The sequence below is a fragment of the Tubulanus polymorphus genome, chromosome 7 (assembly GCF_964204645.1).
Source record: "Tubulanus polymorphus chromosome 7, tnTubPoly1.2, whole genome shotgun sequence".
Lineage (NCBI taxonomy): Eukaryota > Metazoa > Nemertea > Palaeonemertea > Tubulaniformes > Tubulanidae > Tubulanus > Tubulanus polymorphus.
The window spans coordinates 19,787,179-19,810,535 of NC_134031.1; the positions used below are offsets into that span (position 1 = coordinate 19,787,179).

Sequence of the window (23,357 nt, forward strand, 5' to 3'; positions counted from 1 at the left end):
CGATCACGTGTCAACGCATCCGGAAAAACGGATCCGCCCATAAATTACCAAACGACATAATCATAGTCTACACGTACGACCGAGTCGACCAATTGTATGAGTTTCTCGTCGCGTAAGAGCTCTAGTTCGGCGAACGGTCGTTCGAGGACGCCGCGATAGACTCCACCCCGCTGATAGACAGATCTGGTGAAGTATTCAGGAAAGATTTCGCTGCCGTTGTTGTCATTAAGTCGAAAGTTATCGGACGGATCAGAACTTGCAGTAGAACTAATTGAGACAATCGCGAGGAGGGATTCTTACTGAAAGGTTTCAGCGCCAGAACTGTTCGCAGAGGAAAATATCAACCGGAGCTTCACGCGTCCCGTATCTTGGTTTTAAAAGTTTATCAACGCCGGCTTCAATCTGGGGACATTCGTCAGAATGGTGGAGAAAACTTCAATGACCCTTTGCGAGAGAGGGGTCGAAGTAACTGGACCACTGGATTGTCAGCATCCACATCAACCAGGCATGACCAGCATCGATACACATATCCACAGTCAACCGATGACAATGGTATGTATACTACTTCATTACACCTTTCTCATTTTTCGTGAAATAATTCTCAAAAGGTTTGTTAACCCTGAAGTATCAACTGTTGATCCTGATGGTGAATTCATATTTGGGATTAAGGTCTCTCTTCAATATCTTACGCTTTGCGTTTAGACTTTAGATCATTTTGAACATTACATGTTTGAATTTGAATGACAAACCTTAGCAATCTTTGTGTATAACTTTTCTTTCGATATCGGTTGAAAAGCTAATTCAAACCGAGTTGGCGCAAGCTGAGTTGATATTTGTCAGTAGAATATTCAAGATGTTAATCGAGAGTTTCACGTTTCCACGAATGTCAACCCCGGTCTTTGACTCTCGTGAAATTAGGTCGACTCGCTGCAGGAATACAAAATGTTTTGAAAGTATTTTTATCAAATCTATGAAAGAATGCGACTAGAATCTTTTAAAAAGGTACTTTTCTAAGTAAACACAGGTTTCCGAGGAACTTCGCCCAGCTGTTGGCTTTAGGGTCTTTAGTCGATACCACAGTACAACAACTTTCACCATTGTTGAAAGCTAAATTTCTATTTGTATCTATACTTTGCGTGCGGACTGTCGAAAGCCGCATAAACTTTATGAAACTGTGAAATCTGAAATCTTAAATACGACAGGAATTAAGATCGAAATTTCGTGCTTTGATAAAAGGTCTCTCAGATTTTAGTAGGAAATTATAAACGATGGATATTCATTGAGAATGCCAGATGGTAATAACCGACGCGCGCTGTGGTTTGTATTTTTTTCGCAACAAACACTTGACCAGATGTCATGAAGTTATTTTCGAGCCGTCTCGCCAAACGCTGTTTCTCAGATCTGAGTTATAATTCTCGCGCCGATATACGATATTTTCTCAAGTCGTATAGCTTGCATTTTTCCGCGCACTTAAACGATATTTCTTATCTATGAAGTCAGTCGGTGTAAACGGCACGCGTCCACGATATGAAACCACTTATGAGCGCATTTTTTGAGCGGTGTCTGTTTTCTTAGGTGCGCTAAATTGTGATGGATCAAGTGGCCGAAATTTATGAGATAGGATGAGACGTTAAAGGTGTGACCGATCCGGTAAAACCACCACCTGTAAACCATCTTAGTAAATATCCTTGTATAAACAATTCAAACATTGATCTCATTTTCAGATTGATAAAAAAGAGCCGTTAATTTCATCAACGATTTCGAAATTCTAAAAAGATACTTTCATAATGTAATACGTACATATAAATCGATGGGAATATGAAAATTGATTTTTTGTTTGCGTGAACTGGAGGTCCACAGGTGTTGTCTGGCACATATCTTAACCCTTAAGAGTTCGATGTATACTTAGCATCCATTTTATTTTACATTTTAGTCGCCAGTTAGTACACGATCGGTCGGTATTTGCCTTCACAGCTGCTGCTGCTGCTGTGGTGGTTACTACATCACTTTTTATTCTATTGTTTGAATCGTTTGTGGCGCGGTCGGTTGCATGTTATAAAGTTACATTAAAATTCGATATAATGTCATCCAGCATGTATTCGACTGAAAATGGAAAATGGCTGTGAACGTGATATATATATATATAAGTGACTTGTCTTACACAAAACTAAAAACTATTGCATTTATCGCCTACCATAATTTTTGAAAATGAATAATACATTTGAAAAGCATGTGTTAAATATTTAGCTCGGGTGTTGGATAATGCAAAGACACTACCTGGAATCACAGTCACCACTCCCCTTGTCCAAGCCAATGAACCTACTAATTATATGCACATCTTATCCGTCTATAGCCCCATTACTTGACACTTACATAAACATGATACGAAGCAAAAGGACATTCTCAGCAAAGCCATGAAGCCATCAGATGACATCAGAGCTGTTTGTGAAATTTCTCCCAATACGCGATGTCATTATACATTTTGTGGCATTCGCAATGGCAAATTGTTTGATTTTACTTCGGTTCATTTTGTGTTCAAATTGTATTTTTTCTCTACTGCAGCAACCATTACCGTTGATGAAGACGGAGGAACACCCGAGTATTTGCGCCGGTTGTTCCGGTCGTATCGTCGACCGATTCTATCTGATGGCCGTGGATAAACAGTGGCACACGTCGTGTCTGAAATGTTCCGAATGTTGTCTACGACTCGACTCCGAATTGACTTGTTTCGCAAAAGACGGAAATATTTACTGCAAAGAAGATTATTACAGGTAGGCCCGAAGCGAAGGCTTTCTTTTCAATGATCTTTAGCAAAGTCAGAAGTAATCTCAGAATTTTTCCCGACCCGAAAACATTTACTTTTCGCACATACATGCAGAGGTGTATACGGGATTTAAGCGGTGGATTTACCCAGGCGTTTGGTTCTTCAACGCTTATCATATGGCTTGCACACGCAGTTCAAAGTGAATCTTATATCACAACCAGTACGGCTATCGCCACTCACCACCCAGGATGGTCACGCCAGGTAGCCAAGTTTCTCCCACTGAGGCGTGATACATTGTGTCAGCTGTACGAGTACCGAAACAGATTCTTACGGTAAACTACACTTCTCGATTTAGCTGGTAGCGGCGGGGAAGAAATCGTATAGTCCAGCTACCCAACCGTGTTTCAGTACGACCGGATTTCTACCGGTGTTAGAAATAAACATTTCACGAAACAGTTCGTTGCGCGCACGTGCTGTGTCAATCAGATTACGTCACTTCCGCTGAACGGTCGAGTCGGTCAGTAGATATTCGATACGGCAGAAGCTGAGTTGTAACGGTTCGTTTGTTTACGCGGCCATGTCCTATATAATCTGTATGTTATGTATCATTGGCCAGGCTTCAGACAGCTGATCAGCTTGTTTGGATGATATTTTATTTCTCATATTCCGCACGCTGAAACTCGAGCGTTTTGCCTTCGTTATGACGTAACCACCGCGGCCCAGGCGCCTACAGGAAGATTTGAAAATCCCACGAAAAGCACAATAACTATTTGTGAAAATCGTTGGAAAGATCAAATTCAATCAAATTCCGCTGAATTATTTCTGATTACGGTTATCTCAAGACCAAAACTGAGTGAACCGCAGAAGTGAAATGTCGATATAACTAAAAAAGCTTGTTCCCGCTATTATTATTAAAATCAAATTATCCATTTCATTTCGAAAAGGAAACCGTTTGATGAAAACGATTGACATAGAATCCAATATCTATTTGTTTTTCGGCCCGCAGCCTATTCGTAACAAATATGGTTTTTCGACGTATTAGATTCAGGTAAATCTGTGAACAAGAATTTATTAGATATATTTTCCTAGTTCAACGCTCAATTAAGTAAACATACAAATATGATTTTAGAGGTTTTAAATTCAATCCGTTAAAATAAACGCCTTTAATTCATTAGGTCGGGTAGAATAAACGAATTGATTTTTCTCTTCGGCTCCGAGATGTTTAAGTAATGTATATAACATCCATAAAAATATCGCGAACGGCGATTCAATAATCGTGTAATCTTCGGTTTAATGGCTTAATATCGACGAATCACCATCATCCAGTTAACACCTGATACGCGCAGGCATCGATTTAATTTTCAAAAGCTTTTCAAAAGCGATGATGACGTTGAGCTTAAGCCCGTTAATGAATCGATAATCAACGATATCTGACGATGAGCACCTAGCGCGGACATCCGCCGGATACGCGACAACAAAACTATCAAAACTGAACTCGGATGAAACGACGGATGATCGCGTAAAATTAGTTGAATTTGAGAACGATTCGATGAGTATCGTTGTAAGGATTCTCAATCCGAGCTTTTGAAACAATTCAACCATTATTCGTCGATACAAGTGCATTAGATGTCGCGCTGTAGATGATGACCTGTGATTAGGGCCGATTATTAGCTCTTCTCTCCGGGTGTAGCCACTTCGAATGAGAGACGAGATTCTTTTCTTTTAACCGCGTCCGAGATTGAGGAAATGCTCTTTTGATTTGCGTGTTATAATTACGTTTAACTATCTCATAGTTCTCACGTGTCAGCTTTTATGTAAACTCGACCATTTCTCACATCTCCTCATTCGAGGACTTCTTCTGTCGGTGATGCGACAGTTAAATTTCACCTCGAAATGTCGGGCGCGTAGCTATTTCGGTTTGACAAAAAGATTACTTTTTTCCGTACTTAAGACAACTTTATAGAAATAGCGCGCAGATTTAGATGAAAGGAAGTGATGAGTAAAACTATCAGTGTTAATGATTATGAATGATGATAATGATTAATCCCACAATGATGATATTTCAAAGTTTATTTATCAGATATTTCGAGATTTATCTTAATCCTATCTTCATCGCTGTCCAGTGATGTTTCCATTTCGGTTTCATTCCGTTTCCCTGAGATGGGATTAAGATAAATCCGATAGATAAACTTAGGAATATCAACATTGGACATTATTCATTATCGGTATAAAGTGGTTTAACGTACAGAAGCGTCACTGCACGCCAAATGAAATTGTTGCTTAGAAAAATATTCGTCCCATGGCGCTATTATAACTAGTGTTTCCATAACTGAATTGTGAGTGTACTTCGTTGCAAAACGCACTATTATCATTCAATGGAATGAAAACTTGATTTGAAGGCGGCACACTTTCTTAAACTCACTGGTGCGGTAGTATTCGCTATCATGTTATATTTGCGTTTGGGAGTTAGATATACTAAACGTTTGTCACCCGAAACGATTAAAACCCACTTGAAAGCTGAAATTCTAAGGCTGTATTTATAAACAGATTTGTCCATTTTGTAAGCGTTGTCGTCGCGATGGGATGTCCAATACAAACTCATGGCAACCTTTGTAAAACGAGTTTGTCTATTCAACGAATTGACGCTTCGTTACGCGAAATGTGTTACACGTCGTACACAATTGAAATATAGGAAAGTTTTCACGAACTCGCGAGAAAAAGAATCACTTTTTAATAGATGTTTGTTGTCGATCGGAAATTAGATATCTTCAAATAGTTAACGCCGCGAAATACGAGATGGAAACCCACTGTTACATACAGCTAGATAGAAAGAATTATCAGGACCAGTTGGCTGTAGATTGGCTCGGGATTGCATCCAGTATCAGTCCCATAGTTCGGTTAGAAAAATAGATTTAAGGTGGAAACATTAATCAGTAACTGAAATGAAACAAGGCCCTGAATACAATCCAGATTCTTATGGCTCAATGAAAACTATATAGAAACGTTTGGCAACGTGTTGCATTTCAATAAGTACTCGGTTAGCCTGCTACTTCAATCTCTACTCCGATTTTTTCTGCTCTATTCAACAGTATCGACGGGGGAGTCTTTTGTGTTAAACGTTTCAAACCCTTTACATTTTCAATAGAAATCGATAGCAGATATTACATAGCCATTTTAAACCCATCATCGCAGATGTCAAATTTCAGATCGGTGGCGGGCGGCGTCCATCATTGCCACCCGGCTAACGGCAGTTCCGATTCTCCACCACTAAGCCGGATTACCAGAGTCAGAAACTCTTGACTTATTATTAATTGTAAGAGCTATTGTTATTCGGTACGTGAACGCACGTGTTTGCATCAGTGCAACCATCCGGTTCGAATAGCCCGGAATACCAGTGGCTCATGTAACATGCATGTAGATATGTTGCATTAGTCTGTAATTATCAGATTCCGTATTCACGGTTGATTTACTGCTATAGTTAATCGTCTGCTTATAATTTATGATCACTTTGTTAGCGAGGTTTACGCCTAATGAATTGTTGATTGTCGTCGATCCTCTGTCATATTTATTTATATACATGTACAGTATCTATAACGTTATGTACAGTTTTATGCCGGAGGCTGTATAAATGATACGGCTAATGCTGCAGGCTCAATCACATATAACGCCTTTCCTCTCAACTTATATTTGATTAAATTAATGACCTATATACAGTGTTAAAAGCTACTGGAATCGGCTTAAATTCGTTAATTGAAAAGAAATAACGCGACATCATATTCTGAAATATAGATGAAAACACGCAAGTAATCGAAAATATCCTCGCTGAGAGATCGGATCCATGGAACAACAAAGAGTTTCGATTTTCCATTTCTATATCATCGTGATGTTTTCGAATCTGTCGAACGGTTTTTGATTAACGTTTGACCTGTCTCGAGGCAATTCAAACTATTGTGCACTGGGTTTGAGCAAAATTCGAAAGAAAACGTCAATATTCTTAAAACAAAATTTCGACGGATAAAGTGAGAGCAGAACGGTACATTAACGCTTTAACCTATTGTATTCACATATTAATAGAAAATATTTCAGTATTTAACGTTCACCCTTGAAGTTATTTGCTTTGCTGACATAATGTTTATAATATAGAGGAAATCTTTGAACGCCTTGCCGTCAATCATTGTCAATAATGAGATTGTGAGAAATTGACATCTGCATCATTTCGTTTCTATCGTTCTGCACCAGTTGCTCGAGTCTTGGAGAATTATCGTTCTTACTTTCTGTTTCAATGTAAACTATAAGCTTGGCGCAACCCCTCCAAGAATCGACATTCCATTCCCTGATCTATAGGTATTTTCAATGATGTACTTTAACCTCTGTAAGATTTTTTATTCTGTCGTTCAGGATAATATATGTCCCCGTAACATTTGAAAATTAGACTTCGATTTTTGGTGGACAGCTTCAGATTTGAAACATTGTTTGAAAAACTTGGGATTTTAGCACTTGAGCAGGACATCTACAGACATCTTGATTACATCATTCACGAAAGTAAAAGATTTCTCATTCCGTGGACGTAACTTTGAAACCCTTTGAAATCCTCTGGTTTCGGACGCTTGAAAGTGAGAAGCGTCCAGCGATGAAATGACAATAGATGCTCGAAAAATAATTGAGGAGTTTTTGTCCGATGTCCATCGCCACACGTGAATACGATGTGTGAAATAATATTATGCGCTTAAGAGACCGGTGATTCAGCTATAGAACTATAGTGAATAACAAGCGAAAGTTGAAACGAAATGTTTCAAACTGGATGTTTCATTATTCTCACTAGTATCTCAGACATATGAAGTGGCTTTACGGGAGGCTGACGTGTAAAGAGGACAACTCGTTCAACAATAATTGCAAACTTAAGAAACAGATTTGGCTGGTCCCATAAATAATTCACCATTGTCAGTTTATTTAAAGGGAATTTATTGTCGTTTATGTATGGAAGTTTGTAGCGATTGTGACGCCCGACGGGTGGTCAGAGGTTACAATGCTCAGCAAGTGCTCCGCGTTTGGGAAAATATCTTCTAGCTAAATAGTTTTCAATATCCGCTCACGGCGGGATTCAAACGTGGCCGAGATTTAGCTGAATGAGTTGGCGGACTGGATGAATGCGAGCTTTGAAGGGGCAGCTTTAAGAACCGAGATCCCGTCCCAGTAAGGTTTGCTCGCAGGCAAATACCCCATGAGCGTGAACACCGCGCTGTGGCCCAACGATTGTCTACGGCGAGACTGTTCCCCAGATGCACAGTTTTCCCCCGTCGCGTTCTTCAAACTGAACGTCTCTTCGTTCCCCGGTCACAGCGAGATGGAATGCTTGAAATACTGTACATATTTTGAAAAGTAACAGAGCCGTGTTTATCGAAGTCGAAACGCGAGTATTGTTCGCCCCAAAAAAACGACATACCGCCACAGTTTTTCCCCGTTTAAATACCGGTAACACCACGCTGGTAACCGGACTATACGCCGTTATTTTCCATGAAAAAAAATCGATGTTTTTTCGACAAAGCCATCAGGTACGAGTTGGCCAATTCTATGTAAAAGCAACAAAATTTTCCACCATTATCTTGATTTTTGAAAGCAGTAAAAACAACACAGCTATTAGGTCTAATCCTCGCTAGAAAAAATGCCTATAATCATTATTTTCGTTCTTAGGAATTTCGATAGAGCTTAGATATATGTCCTGAAAATATAATTTCTTATTGGAACATTCATTTTAGAAACGGATTTTCTCGGCAAATAGAGTTTTAAAAGGTGAATAGTCGATGCAGTATAGTGCACGGTTTTATCTAAAGTTCTGTTAGCGTTCCCACTGTTACAGCGCGTATATTATCTGTTCCCGATGTCGATTGTGGCAGACTAAGGATTAAGCGCCCGACATGATACCTCCCATGACATCCTACTCAATAGAAATCTGCGCTGAGGAGAGAAAAAAACATCCCGACTCTCGGCAAAGCGATAAAAAGTATTCATGCGTACATTTTTGTCCATTTGTATTAGACTGGATTTTGTACTGGGTATCGTCACGTCATGGTCGTTTTTGCTATGCGGGTTTCATCAAGACGACATTATAATTCCATCGATCATCTTTTGTATTAATTACCTTTTACCTCTTATACACGTGGAATTTGTAAATATAAGTGCTATTAGAAGTTTTGTTATAACAGTTATGTATATATATATATATTCTATTTTCTTCCTCATCTTGTTAATATTCTTGTCACTTATGGTCATGTAATATTGATTTAAAAGACAATAAACATTAATTGAATTAATTGAATTGTATTATTCTCCTAACAGACGTTCTGTTCATCTTTCACCGTCATTCTCGTCGTCATTGAAACACGAGAAAGTAACGTTGAAAGATTTGTCCCTTTATCCTGAATGGCTGATCATAAACACTTGATCTCATCCGAAGATGATATTCTGTGTGGAGCGCTGGCTTTTTTCCGGCGTTTTCTATTTCGTGTGCGTATATTCTCGTATATAAAATACATCTGAAATCATTTGGTCTAGATCGCCGTATAAAACAAACAGAACTCCTGTCTGCGTAGAAAAACAGGCTTCTACCCGAAATAAAGAACATAACTGGCTACTTGCTCTCTTGAGCGCGATCGCGGCACCCCTGATATATATCTACCTCGTCGAAGATATCTTTCTATAAAATGTAGAACGTCCATATTCCGTACTAAAGCTATCGAAGACAAATATTTTGAAAACCTGAAAATTTGATTAGTACTTGTTTTTGTTTCTATGTTAAGTGGGGGCCGGTAGAGGTGATATGACAGATGGGGTTCAGTGCCTATAGACTGTATAATGCGCCTAGATGCCAAGTCTCTTGTAACCTTATTCTAAAAACTAAATTGTATTTATGATTCGTTGTAATATGGATTACGTAAAATCAATTGTACATGTATAATCATGTTTTCACAATGAAATACAAGTACGATATCGATGTTTCTAAATGCGCATTGTAAAATTCCCAGTCACTCTGAATAAAATTCGAACTTTTGAATCAACATTGTTTGAATTGCTGCCAAAGCTGTTTTTGTGATCGTATAAATTTACCAAACCTTTTTGGATTTGTGAAATTCGGATTTAAATTTCTGGTACTTTCTAGCAATAGATTTAACGCGTATAAGATACGAAGATCCGCACCACCGCCAACGCCGCTGAGAGTGGGTTATAGCCAGATGTCGAAAACTCAACGACACTTCTAAAATAATGTTGAATATTTCATTGCTATCGATTTTGCTCTTCAAACTGCAATTGACGTACGTGTGTATTCGATTCTACGTTAGGTCGAATTACTGTTCATATTTACGTTATTTTTTCAAATTATGAATTATTTTTGATCAACAACAGACTACGTCATTGCACTTATCCAGCCCCTCACTAACTTCTAGAAAATTCCTATAATTTCCAAGAGAAAAGTTTGATTATTGCTAATTACAAGATACAGCGCATCAAGTATTCATAATTTGTTGGTTAAGCGTGTCCATTTTGCATAAAATATTTTACTGTTTTTACATGAAAGTGGGTGCGGGAATCATGTACTGCAAACACGTCTGTGGTCTTCCCTTGCTATAAATACTGCGCGTAACAAAAGTATCGGTAGCTTTGTGAATTCTACGATCTATCGGTCAATCGGTCAATAATATCATCGATGACCAAACGTTTCGATCGGCGCGAGTTTGTGAACAAACATTGACCGTTGACGAGTACGTGTTGATTTTCGAAGCTTATGGTCGATATTTGCTCATCAAAAATCTATTGGATATTTATTCAGGAGATGTAGTCAGGGTTGTTAACGTGCGTTCTGTTGTTTGGTTCCGTACTGATATTCACCGTTGCTCATTATAAATTTAACGGAACGTTTAGTACGCCATGTATGTTTCCTTATTGGTGATGACAATATCGTGCAGGGATCAACTTTTGATTTCGAAACCTCTGTAAATAAACAGATATTTCAATGAGATAAGCTTGTTGGAAAACTAAGTACCTTCGGGTGGGATTCGTCGTTCGTGTTTCATCCCGTATCGCCCAACTCTTCATGCTGCAATTTCAGACGACATTATCCGCATTATCATCCACGCCGCGAGTCGTGTATACTATCACAGGGTCATCTGCCAATGATGTCTCAGTTTGCAACGGGATTCTTTTGGCTTCCCGACGTGATCTGAACACACTTGAAAAAAAAAGAAACTTCGCACACAGAGGACAGCGTGAACCGTCCTCGAAGTGGGGATCCTACTTGACAAGCAAATCCAATTTAGAAACGACTTAAAACGTTCATTATGTCTTTTGTAGCGAAAACAAATTCGCATAAAAGTGGTATCTAAAAGACGCTTCGGGCGCTTCAATCTTCTCCAAGTGCCATTTAGCCTCGGGCGAAACCCCAGAGCTATTGTCTAAAGGCGTCGAATTGCATTCGTGAAAAAACCCGTCGGCCAGGAGCCCGCCGGGGTTTTTGTTCGTGTATAGCAAAAAGTAGATTTTACATGCCGTCTTTAAGATAATTCAATGAAAGAAAATCTTAACAGAAAAAAGAGGGGAACATTGAACTTGATTTTTTTTCAAAATTTTGATCCAAATATAGCTAGACAAAGACTGTAGACAAAGGTTTTCGTAAGCCTTATACAACTCTTGTTTTCAAATAAATATATGTTCGTAACCTGAACAAGAATTCGTGAGATTTTTAAAGAGTTTGATCGTTGGTTCATGCATACACATATTGTATAATGCTTATGTTTCTGTAAGTCCTTAAAAATAAGTTAGTCCAATCTTTTAATTCGTTTATGACACGTAAATTAGGGAATAACTGCAAATTACACCCAGAAGTGGAAAAACGGATGAAATGTCATTCTCGTTACGTATCTATTAAGTGCAGATGTGTTTTTGATGAAAAATGCTTGACGTTGAAAAATACTGCAGGTCCTTTCTTCACACAAGTGTTACAAGTACCGCGTAATAGGCAATATTCGAATATCCGATGGCAATGATTACATACTCATAATCTGATAACTATTGTGACATTTCATAAAGCTGAAAGTTCAAAACCTTATCCGAAATGTCATCATCGCTTGAAGTCAAACGAAAGCCTAATAATGATACATTTCTCGCAGGTGGCATTTTGACGTAATTATACGAAGAAAATACGTTACGTCACCAACAACTGTTTGCCTGTAAAATATTATAACTTATAGTTTTCAAAGTCTTAAAGACAATGATAACGTGTCGTACGTCACAGAATCCCAATTTACTGCAATGCTTGTTACTGTAGACGTTGTTATCAAAGCGAAACTAATCCACGTTTGGTGATGAAATCATACCCGTGTTTTTGTCGAAAAGATTATTATGTATCTTTGTGATTTACAATGAACGTCACGTATATGCTTTATACATCGGCATACTTTTTATGGAATTGTTTCAATCTTTTTCAGAAGGTTTGCCGTAAAAAGATGCGCCCGCTGTCACATGGGAATCGCCGCTAACGAACTGGTGATGAGGGCGAAAGATTGCGTTTATCATATCAGTTGTTTCACTTGCGCTTCGTGTCACCAGTCACTGACACCGGGAGAACAATTCGGCATGAAAGACAGTATGATTTACTGCCGTGCTCATTACGAACTGTTGATACAAGGCGACTATTTAAACGGCATCACGTCGAATCTAAACGGTCACCAAGTGCCGTTTTATAACGGGGTCGGTAGCGTACAGAAAGGCCGTCCCAGGAAACGAAAAAGTCCCGAACCGGATCCCTGTTCACAAGGATTAGGTAAGAGTTCTAAGCATCCATTATTCTTTAGTGTAGGTTCATTCTTCTCTACATTACTTGAAAAACTTGAACCTGTAGTTTTTGTAACGTAAAATGAAGTATCTCGATGATGTATTAATTCAGTATCACCATCTGGATTTATATCTCTTATATCCCGCTGAAAAAAATACCCCGATCTAAAAAGTGCTATCGAATATTCGGAATTGTCCACAAGAGTTTTCATTACTTTTTATCTAGTAATAACGATACCGACTGCGCCAGCAATACGAAATATACAAAGTCTGATAATCGTCGAGAGCATGTTAGGTCGATAAGCATTATTGTTCGGCGTATGAATAATGAACAGGTCATTTTTCATTGCGAGTGGGATTTAATTTCATCAAGAATCGAGACAAGTATTCGTAGCGATACTCGTGCGGTCGATTCGTGGTCCACGGTATATAACTCACTCTCTCTATCCGTACACTTTATGAAAGAGCATTAAAAATTTATTCAGTCGACGAGTTGTGCAGAAAAAACATAATGCATACGCGTGGTACTTGTGGTGATGAGACCTCAGTTGGCTCTCCGCGGGTACAGGGTTGTTTCGGTACACACTATCTGGACGAAATTTATACGACAACTTTTCGGGAGAGTTCATGACATGGCCACGCCGCTGCACAGTTCCCGAGTTACACTCCAACGAAACCCGTCGTGGAATATATCATTTTGAAAACAGCATCATACGCGTGATTTCTATTCGACGCTCAAGGGAAAGTTTGAGTCGTGAAACGTTTATGGACATGCGAAGAAAACCCTACAATATCAACGAACAACAATTAAAAACCTGTTTCATTGATTTCTCGATTAGTTCTATGCAGTTTTAGAGATTCATGTTGATAAAACTGTGGGTGTAATCTACACAGACTACAGTGACTACTGGTTTAAATTGATATACGAATATAATATTTATTTCTCCGTGTTACCCGACGACCAAGCGGTCACCTTTCACACAACATGACGCCCAGATAGTTTATCATCATAAATATAGAATTCACAACATATCCCGGGCACGAGGCAGTCTCAGCACGACCCCATAGTGACCGGTACAAACACAATGAACGGTCAGTGTCTTCTCCCCATGAAGGTAAAACCCAAGTCACGAATGTCTCCCAAGCCGCACGTGTGCGCGTCCGGCGATTGTGGTCGGTGGTCGAACAGGACTTTTGTCTTCAGGAACAGGAGACAGAGAAATTTTGAAAAATAGCCAGACTTTTGTAGCATCCTCCCGCCACCTTCCGCCTCAAAGTAATAAAATGATTTTGGACGTTGATATTGACAATATAGAATCTATCGTTTGGACGTCAACATCTTCTAATAAAGAATGTAAGTGTTTCACTTAAGCTTAGTTCACAAAAGTTAATTTGATAAATTCTAAGCAGTTCTTGATCAGGGAGTGGTGTACTTTCATTGATATACCCTCATACACACGGCCTGGTATAAGCAATGATCGCACGAAAGTGTTTTTATTTAGGTTGCTCGGAAATGTGTCTCAAACGTCGTTTTCCGTTGCTTTTTAAATCCGGTCTCTTATCACATGATCTCAAAACCCTATCAATTATTCACCATGAAACACTTGAATGAAATCACCCTTATGTACATGTATATATATATATATACAACGTTTCTATTGAGTCGTTCTAATTCAGAGAACGTTTCTCGAAAATTTTCATAGACAACATATCGTAAAATTATCAATTACGATTTATTGAAAAGAAGAACGCTGGCGAATATCATACAATATGTCATCAAAACAATTCGAATATTGTTCACTACGTAATAGATAATAATAAATGATTTTGGCGTATTGAGAATAGTTATATATCGTCCTAGCAGACGAGTGTCGCCGATACAATGGCCGAGGACCTGTCCCGGTATAGGCTTCGGGCAAATCGGTGTCGCCCGTTAACAGAAGTGAAAGCGCATTCGCTAAACATTCTGCGCAGATTTACCGAGCTGGAAATCATTGAAAAGAGATTCAATCGTGTTATGTCTGGTAGTTTTTCATTCTTATCGAGCCCCGGTCGGCGAAACTAGCCTCGGGCTCTTTCACGAGGGAACGCGGACGCGCGCACTCTAAAGCGGTGGAATCACGCAGTCTCGCTTTAGTGCGGCTCAGTTTCGCTAGCGTGGCCGGTCGCCTTCGAAATTGCGGGTGCTCAAATCGTTCGTCTTTGTCGCCCGACACCCCGCCGTTTTGTATTCCCGAACAGAGCATACCTCAGGCGCAGGATATCGGGAACTGTTGCACAATGCACCAGGACCATCCCTTCGCATTAGATCTAAATATGCACTTTGTGATAGTGCTACTGTAGACCGTGAGTCGACCAATATTCCCAGAATGAAGTCTTTATTGATAACATGGCTACTTGAGTTCAGTGACGAGTTTCCAACATATGGAATAGCTTTTGGCTTCCGGCTGACAGGAGCTGATGAACAAAAATATTAGGCAACAACCGAAAAAATACTACTACACGTCTCGATACTGTACAAGCGAATTTGCGCGAACAACGAAGATCCCCAACTGAGTATACATAACCAGAACTGGTAGGATAGCACTGAAAACAGCGAGCCTCATCTCAGATATAGCAATATCGTATTCACGACTTCCGACGAGTTTTTTTAGTATACGCACACGTGAATCGTGCAAAATGTTCGCAAGTCTATACTTTACACATTTGCAAAAGATTTTGTGAGCAAGTTACTGCAGAAGTCGAATAAGGCTTTGTAACAATTTGATATTTTGAGTCATATCGTGTATTATAGGATTTCACGGAATTTGAATCGCAGACAAGAAATGTAAAAGCTACGCGTTTAGGACGAAGCCAGCAGCGGCGGCTGATTCATTTCTTGGCGCGATGTTTTTCAAAGATGACGTGTATAGACGTGCATCATCAAACGAAAATCTAGATGAGAGGCGAAATCTGAAATTTGCTATTTGTCTCGTGTTGGTATCAGGTGTTATAATGTCGGCGATAATGGGTCGCGTTCGAAGCGCTTTCACTTCAACAGCTGCTGCGAGTGAGTTGAACTGCTCAGGACACGTGGTGATAAAACGAAAATCAATCCATTGACATTTTTCGAAGCCCGTTTCGATACCTCCAATAAAATATAATTGGTATAACAATGTATTTATTAGCGTACGAAATGAATTGGCGTAACATTTGGTCTTTTTCGATCGTTCTATATATGAATTCAGGTTTAATGCGGTTCGATAAATAATTGTATCAAGAATCTTTCGTTGATCTTTTAAGTCAATTACTGCGTTACGTTTTAAAGTATCTAAGTCAAAATGTCACTGCAGTGAATTGTATTAGTTCTACGACGTTAGACGACGCCTACGTATAATGTCTCCTGACTGTACTCTAGACAGGTTATTCACCGAGGTTGAGTAGATTTTTCAATTCTAACTCGAGAAACAAAATGACGACGGAATCCTTAAAAGCGAACATAGTTTAGATAAGTTGTTCGATTCGCTGGGGCTCAGCCTACTCGACAAACAATATTTGATGTGATATCTTATTATGAAAATAGATTTAGTCTCATACGAGTGTTATAACAAACCCTAAAGGGTATATTTTGTATTTCATCTAATAGCTCGGGGAAATACAGAATATCGCTGTGAAAGTTCTCACATTTTCTGATATACTCATTCCGCGTTCGCTTCATTTATTCACGAAAAAAGATACAAGTTTATTGAAGTTGACGCCTGGTTCATGGCGTCATAGACATTTGAAGCGTCGCGTATCAAAAGCCGCTCCACGCCCTTTATTTCTAGAATTTAGATTTCAAATTCGCACGTTTCTATATCCGATGTTCGATTTATATTTGACAGGAATGGGCGGTAATGAGAATCTAGATGGAGACCCTCTAGATCGCGACTACCAACAACAACCTCCCAGACAGAAACGCATGCGCACTTCGTTCAAACACCACCAGTTACGGACGATGAAATCGTATTTTTCTCTAAATCACAATCCAGACGCAAAAGATCTCAAACAATTAGCACAAAAAACTGGCTTGACGAAAAGAGTTTTACAGGTAACTATGATGTCCGGTTTTTTGAAATTAATGGGCCATTGCTTTGGAATATTTTCTCAGATGTTGAACTTGATATTTAATATATATTGATATTTAACAAATATTAAAAATTTCAATAATTTTAGATCAGCTCTTGAAACCGTTCTATTCAATCTTATGGTTAGCCACACTTTTATTAAGAATCAATTTTTTCTGTAATTGCCTTACAGCAATATTTAACTAAATAAAGCACCAAATGTGGTATATAAGAATAATGATAATTACTGAATTCAAGGATATAAGTATTATGTGAAATGATCTTTCAATTATCAGTCGATAAGATACATGTTTATTCAAATAGTATCTGTCTGATATTTTCTAGGTATGGTTTCAAAATGCCAGGGCGAAATACCGACGGAATCTGTTACGTCAGGAGCAGCAACGCGACCCGAATTCGCAGTCGAACGGCGTAATGTCACCGGATTGTAAATCACAGGACAGTTTACAGGAATTAACCGAACTGACGAACGCGCACTCACCGGGCGGATTATCAGACATCAGTTCCACTCCGTCGCTATCAGATCTCGGACATTCTATGGACAGCGAAGAGCATCAAAATGACACGGGCGGCAGTTTAACGGACCTTTTTAGCAGCAGTATTAATAACCTGAATTGAAAAACCGTATAAGTGGCGCTCGCGTGAATTGGAGAAAAGTACCACCGAAAACTCTTGTATCTGAAAAAGGAAATTAACAGAAAACAATATATATATATTTACCTTATAGTTTGAAATAGCTATAGATTTACTAAAATCCAAGATCAGTTTTCAAACAATAATGTGCTCCAAATCCATGGATTTTATTATGATGACAATCTTAAAATCAGAACTGTTGTATGTAATATATATATATATATATATATTTATATGTGTACAGGTATAAATAAAATAGGCGTTCTACTTATTATTAAATTCATGACTTGATCTCGCGGTGTACAACGAAAAAAGTTTTAATATCATTGTTTTTCCTAGAAATATCTACTGATCTCAGAGAAATGTCTTACGAATACATAGTATAATGATAAACATATACTTAGGGTTAGTTCCGCGTTTGGTATCAAAGTCTAAGATAAACTCTAATCAGCGTTTATAAGTCATTTTATTTTAAAATTTCGTGCAAAAAATATTCCCTTGATTTTCAATCGATTGAATACTGTGTTGATTCGAAAATATTGAAGCATCGCGCTAGTTGTTAATACACTAAATATCTGTACCGGTTTTTGGTCATTGATATCAATAATGTATATAACATTTAATAAGTGTTGTGAATAAAATATTGAGAAGATTAAATTATGAATAAAGATAAATCATTATTGTTATTTCTTTTTGTTTTCGTCATTTACTGTATTCGACGTGAGAAGGGCGCATCGTACGGGACAAATTGAACCAGAAAAAAAGTGAATAAGAACCCAAAGATGAAATGACTAATGACTAAAATAACTATCAGGGTATAAGACTGGTCTGAATACCAGTTGTTATTACGGTCTCCTACAGCGTATGCCGCCAAAAGTATAAGATCGAGAGAATCCCACAATAATAACGAAAAACCAGTCCGAAGATGACTATTAGGATACAGTCGAAACGTTGAATAAACTACACTAGCTTCAGTTACAATTTTGGACTGTTTTTCGTTATTATTGCGGGATTCTCTCTATATCGCTTTAACGCGGATATAGTTCTTTATCAATAGTGTTAGTTCGTGTGTCTTAGTGCAACGGCACAGATTTTAGTCCGCAGTGGAAGCTATTTTATCAAATAAACTCGACTAACGACTTTGAAAATTTGTTTTAAATATTTTTGATGATTTGTTCCGAGAAAATTAACCTTATGTGCACTTTCTCCCAAGACGTCGTTTTAAGGCTAGATATGGTACTAGACTAGATATAGACTAAACATCGAAAAATAATCGGCCTAAATACCTACTGGGCTCGCTTTTCTTTCTGAGTTTGGCATTTTCTATGTCATGAAACAGCAAAGCATAATCAAATCCATGGCATTAATCATACATTTTGGACCCTTAACTTCCCTTTCTCGATTTCCTTCGCCTATCCAGCTCAAACAATATGTCGTCATTTATTAAACGGAAAATTTTGCGCTGCAAAGAGTATTTGAAGGAATGAAATCAATTGATACATTTTTCTATCATTTACATGAATGGGTTTGGAGAAATTTGAACGTACCGCGACATTCTTTCTCAACAAGCTCAATTGTAGAACCAATGCGCCATCTGTCGTATTGTTGTGTGTCACTCAACGCGCGACTCTCCTCAATACTAAGTAACGGGGATTCCCCGGGAATTTCAGCCCTATGTCACGCGACCAGGCTGTGTATTTACATTACTGACGCAACAGTAAACTGTACATTGTACCTTCGAGTACTCCGACGAGATTGTACAGTCAGCATTAGCAACGCAAAATGGAAGAAGCTTTTCCTTTACAATGTACCGTCTGTAACAAGGTTTTTAATGGAGCTAACCCAGCAAAACATCATTATGATAGTGACAAACATAAAAGGAAGGCTGGAACGTTTGTTGGTGAAGAAACAAGTAAGAATATCGGCTTGTCTTTCATGAATAATCTTGATGATACTAGCAGTGTTACGAGCAGCGAGTACAATGAATTTGTAAATATATCGAACCAAATGGCTTGCTTGAATTTGGGCATCAGAACCCCGAGTGAAGCTGGTTCCATGATCGCATCGACTGATACAGCCTCATCATTGGGCGTTTCCTCGTCAGGAGCTGCTGCAGCCAGTACTTTCGGGATGTGTAATCTGTGCAATATACTTTACACGTCACCAGAAGAAGCTAAGAAGCATTTGAATGGTAAAAAACACCTACGTAAAATGAAAATGGTGAATTTACTACCGGGAGCTAATAACGTTAGGGCTGATGTTACTATGGTTCAGTCCGCACCATACAGTGCACCAGTTCCGAATCCGACCGTAAGCGTCATGGCATCGCCAACTTCTCCGCTCGGTGCGGGTCCACAACTGCTTCCTGTTCAAGCAGCGCATGTGGTGGTCGAAACGCCATCGAAACGACGACGATTCTGCGACATTTGCCGCTGTTACGTCGACACAGAAGAGATGTATGTAATCCACTGCGACAGCCCGAGTCACGTCTGGAAAGAGAAGTTGTTCATAAACGAGATGAAACAGCAGAAGAAACTCAAACGGCGAGGTATCCAGCACGTGGAAATGGCCAGGCCAGCTGATGATGGAAATAACGCTATATCTAATGCTTCCGCTGTCGTCGCCTCATCAAGACGTGACCAGCAGCAACATTTCTGCGACACCTGTTCGTGTTATTTAAACAGCGCCGAGCAGTTGAAACAACATCAAGAAAGTCCACGACATATAACGCAAGATGAAATGAAGAAGAGAAACGCCTTTTTCCTTATTGGGCATAGCAACGATGGCGTGGCATCAACGGCGGCCGCATCTACAGGTCCACGTTCGAATCCATTGCTCGAACATTATTTACAAGATCAACGAGAGGCATCGCGACGAAGTGATTCTTCATCGCCGCCGTTTTCGTCAGCCATGTCGTCGATTACCGATAACCGATTCGTTACACCAGAACCCAGTGTGTTTGGTGACAGCACTGTGGAGCTATTGAATGCCGATCTCCGATCGGTTTCTGAAGTAATGAGGTCCGGTCACGGGGCTGTCGGAGACGGCCGAGCATCTTCGCTGATGTTACCGAGTATTCCGCCTCCGAGCAGGCTTTCAACATACTCGGACGCGACCGCCTCCGACTTGCACCAGTCTGAAATGTTCGAATTTTCTTCAAGTTTGTTGAATCGCTTGAACAAAGAATAAGAATAAACGCCACTGACAATTGTCGACACTGATAATTTATGTTGATAGAAAATGTGTCTCTTCGCTGAACCTCGCTAGAACGATGACCGTGGGAAAATGAAAAGCATCGTACTAACGATTTGATAAAAACAATTCCATAATTAACTCGACGGACAGAGAAATTTATTGCCTGTGTGGTCAGTACTACCGCGACCAGACAGGATTTGTTTTTAAGATTACTTCAGGCCTGTAGGCCTAATTAAGAGAGATCGTCTCATTTTAATTCAGTAAATTTTCACGATATATGAACGAGCTAATATCAAACCGGTACTGTTCAGTCGATGGAATAGGTTTCTTGATGAGTTTTTAATGTAGTAATTATGGACCATCGTAAACATTTTTATAGGGAAATCCTATAAGAAAAGCCGGGAATTCTTAGATTCATCGTATTACTGAGGTTTCTTGTTGAAACGTACTAACGAGGTTCGACTGAAATAGCTATAGATTTACTAAAATCCAAGATCAGTTTTCAAACAATAATGTGCTCCAAATCCGTGAATTTTATTATGATGACAATCTTAAAATCAGAACTGTTGTATGTAATATGTATATATATTTATATGTGTACAGGTATGAATAAAATAGGCGTTCTACTTATTATTAAATTCATGACTTGATCTCGCGGTGTACAACGAAAGAAGTTTTAATATCATTGTTTTTCCTAGAAATATCTACTGATCTCAGAGAAATGTCTTACGAATACATAGTATAATGATAAACATATACTTAGGGTTAGTTCCGCGTTTGGTATCAAAGTCTAAGATAAACTCTAATCAGCGTTTATAAGTCATTTTATTTTAACGTTTCGTGCAAAAAATATTTCCTTGATTTTCAATCGATTGAATACTGTGTTGATTCGAAAATATTGAAGCATCGCGCTAGTTGTTAATACACTAAATATCTGTACCGGTTTTTGGTCATTGATATCAATAATGTATATAACATTTAATAAGTGTTGTGAATAAAATATTGAGAAGATTAAATTATGAATAAAGATAAATCATTATTGTTATTTCTTTTTGTTTTCGTCATTTACTGAATTCGACGTGAGAAGGGTGCATCGTACGGGACAAATTGAACCAGAAAAAAAGTGAATAAGAACCCAAAGATGAAATGACTAATGACTAAAATGACTATCAGGGTATAAGACTGGTCTGAATACCAGTTGTTATTACGGTCTCCTACAGCGTATGCCGCCAAAAGTATAAGATCGAGAGAATCCCACAATAATAACGAAAAACCAGTCCGAAGATGACTATTAGGATACAGTCGAAACGTTGAATAAACTACACTAGCTTCAGTTACAATTTTGGACTGTTTTTCGTTATTATTGCGGGATTCTCTCTATATCGCTTAAACGCGGATATAGTTCTTTATCAATAGTGTTAGTTCGTGTTTCTTAGTGCAACGGCACAGATTTTTGTCCGCAGTGGAAGCTATTTTATCAAATAAACTCGACTAACGACTTTGAAAATTTGTTTTAAATATTTTTGATGATTTGTTCCGAGAAAATTAACCTTATGTGCACTTTCTCCCAAGACGTCGTTTTGGGGCTAGATATGGTACTAGACTAGATATAGACTAAACATCGAAAAATAATGGGCCTAAATACCTACTGGGCTCGCTTTTCTTTCTGAGTTTGGCATTTTCTATGTCATGAAACAGCAAAGCATAATCAAATCCATGGCATTAATCATACATTTTGGACCCTTAACTTCCCTTTCTCGATTTCCTTCGCCTATCCAGCTCAAACAATATGTCGTCATTTATTAAACGGAAAATTTTGCGCTGCAAAGAGTATTTGAAGGAATGAAATCAATTGATACATTTTTCTATCATTTACATGAATGGGTTTGGAGAAATTTGAACGTACCGCGACATTCTTTCTCAACAAGCTCAATTGTAGAACCAATGCGCCATCTGTCGTATTGTTGTGTGTCACTCAACGCGCGACTCTCCTCAATACTAAGTAACGGGGATTCCCCGGGAATTTCAGCCCTATGTCACGCGACCAGGCTGTGTATTTACATTACTGACGCAACAGTAAACTGTACATTGTACCTTCGAGTACTCCGAGATTGTACAGTCAGCATTAGCAACGCAAAATGGAAGGAGCTTTTCCTTTACAATGTACCGTCTGTAACAAGGTTTTTAATGGAGCTAACCCAGCAAAACATCATTATGATAGTGACAAACATAAAAGGAGGGCTGGAACGTTTGTTGGTGAAGAAACAAGTAAGAATATCGGCTTGTCTTTCATGAATAATCTTGATGATACTAGCAGTGTTACGAGCAGCGAGTACAATGAATTTGTAAATATATCGAACCAAATGGCTTGCTTGAATTTGGGCATCAGAACCCCGAGTGAAGCTGGTTCCATGATCGCATCGACTGATACAGCCTCATCATTGGGCGTTTCCTCGTCAGGAGCTGCTGCTGCCAGTACTTTCGGGATGTGTAATCTGTGCAATATACTTTACACGTCACCAGAAGAAGCTAAGAAGCATTTGAATGGTAAAAAACACCTACAGAAAATGAAAATGGTGAATTTACTACCGGGAGCTAATAACGTTGGGGCTGATGTTACTATGGTTCAGTCCGCACCATACAGTGCACCAGTTCCGAATCCGACCGTAAGCGTCATGGCATCGCCAACTTCTCCGCTCGGTGCGGGTCCACAACTGCTTCCTGTTCAAGCAGCGCATGTGGTGGTCGAAACGCCATCGAAACGACGACGATTCTGCGACATTTGCCGCTGTTACCTCGACACAGAAGAGATGTATGTAATCCACTGCGACAGC

At 39.0% G+C, this 23,357-nt stretch overlaps 2 protein-coding genes across 2 annotated transcripts; both read left to right on the plus strand.

The window, feature by feature from the left end:
• Positions 1-420: 420 nt before the first annotated feature.
• Positions 421-17,517, plus strand: LOC141909261 (LIM/homeobox protein Lhx9-like). Its single transcript, XM_074799650.1, has 5 exons — positions 421-552; positions 2,563-2,771; positions 12,244-12,578; positions 16,453-16,658; positions 17,020-17,517. The coding sequence occupies exons 1-5, from the start codon at positions 421-423 to the stop codon at positions 17,311-17,313; spliced, it is 1,176 nt and encodes a 391-aa protein (XP_074655751.1). The 3' UTR covers positions 17,314-17,517.
• Positions 17,518-18,949: 1,432 nt separating this feature from the next.
• On the plus strand, positions 18,950-20,808 carry LOC141908261 (uncharacterized). The gene has a single exon (XM_074798219.1). It carries the CDS (start codon positions 19,111-19,113, stop codon positions 20,515-20,517), a length of 1,407 nt encoding a protein of 468 aa, XP_074654320.1. The 5' UTR covers positions 18,950-19,110; the 3' UTR covers positions 20,518-20,808.
• Positions 20,809-23,357: the final 2,549 nt, after the last annotated feature.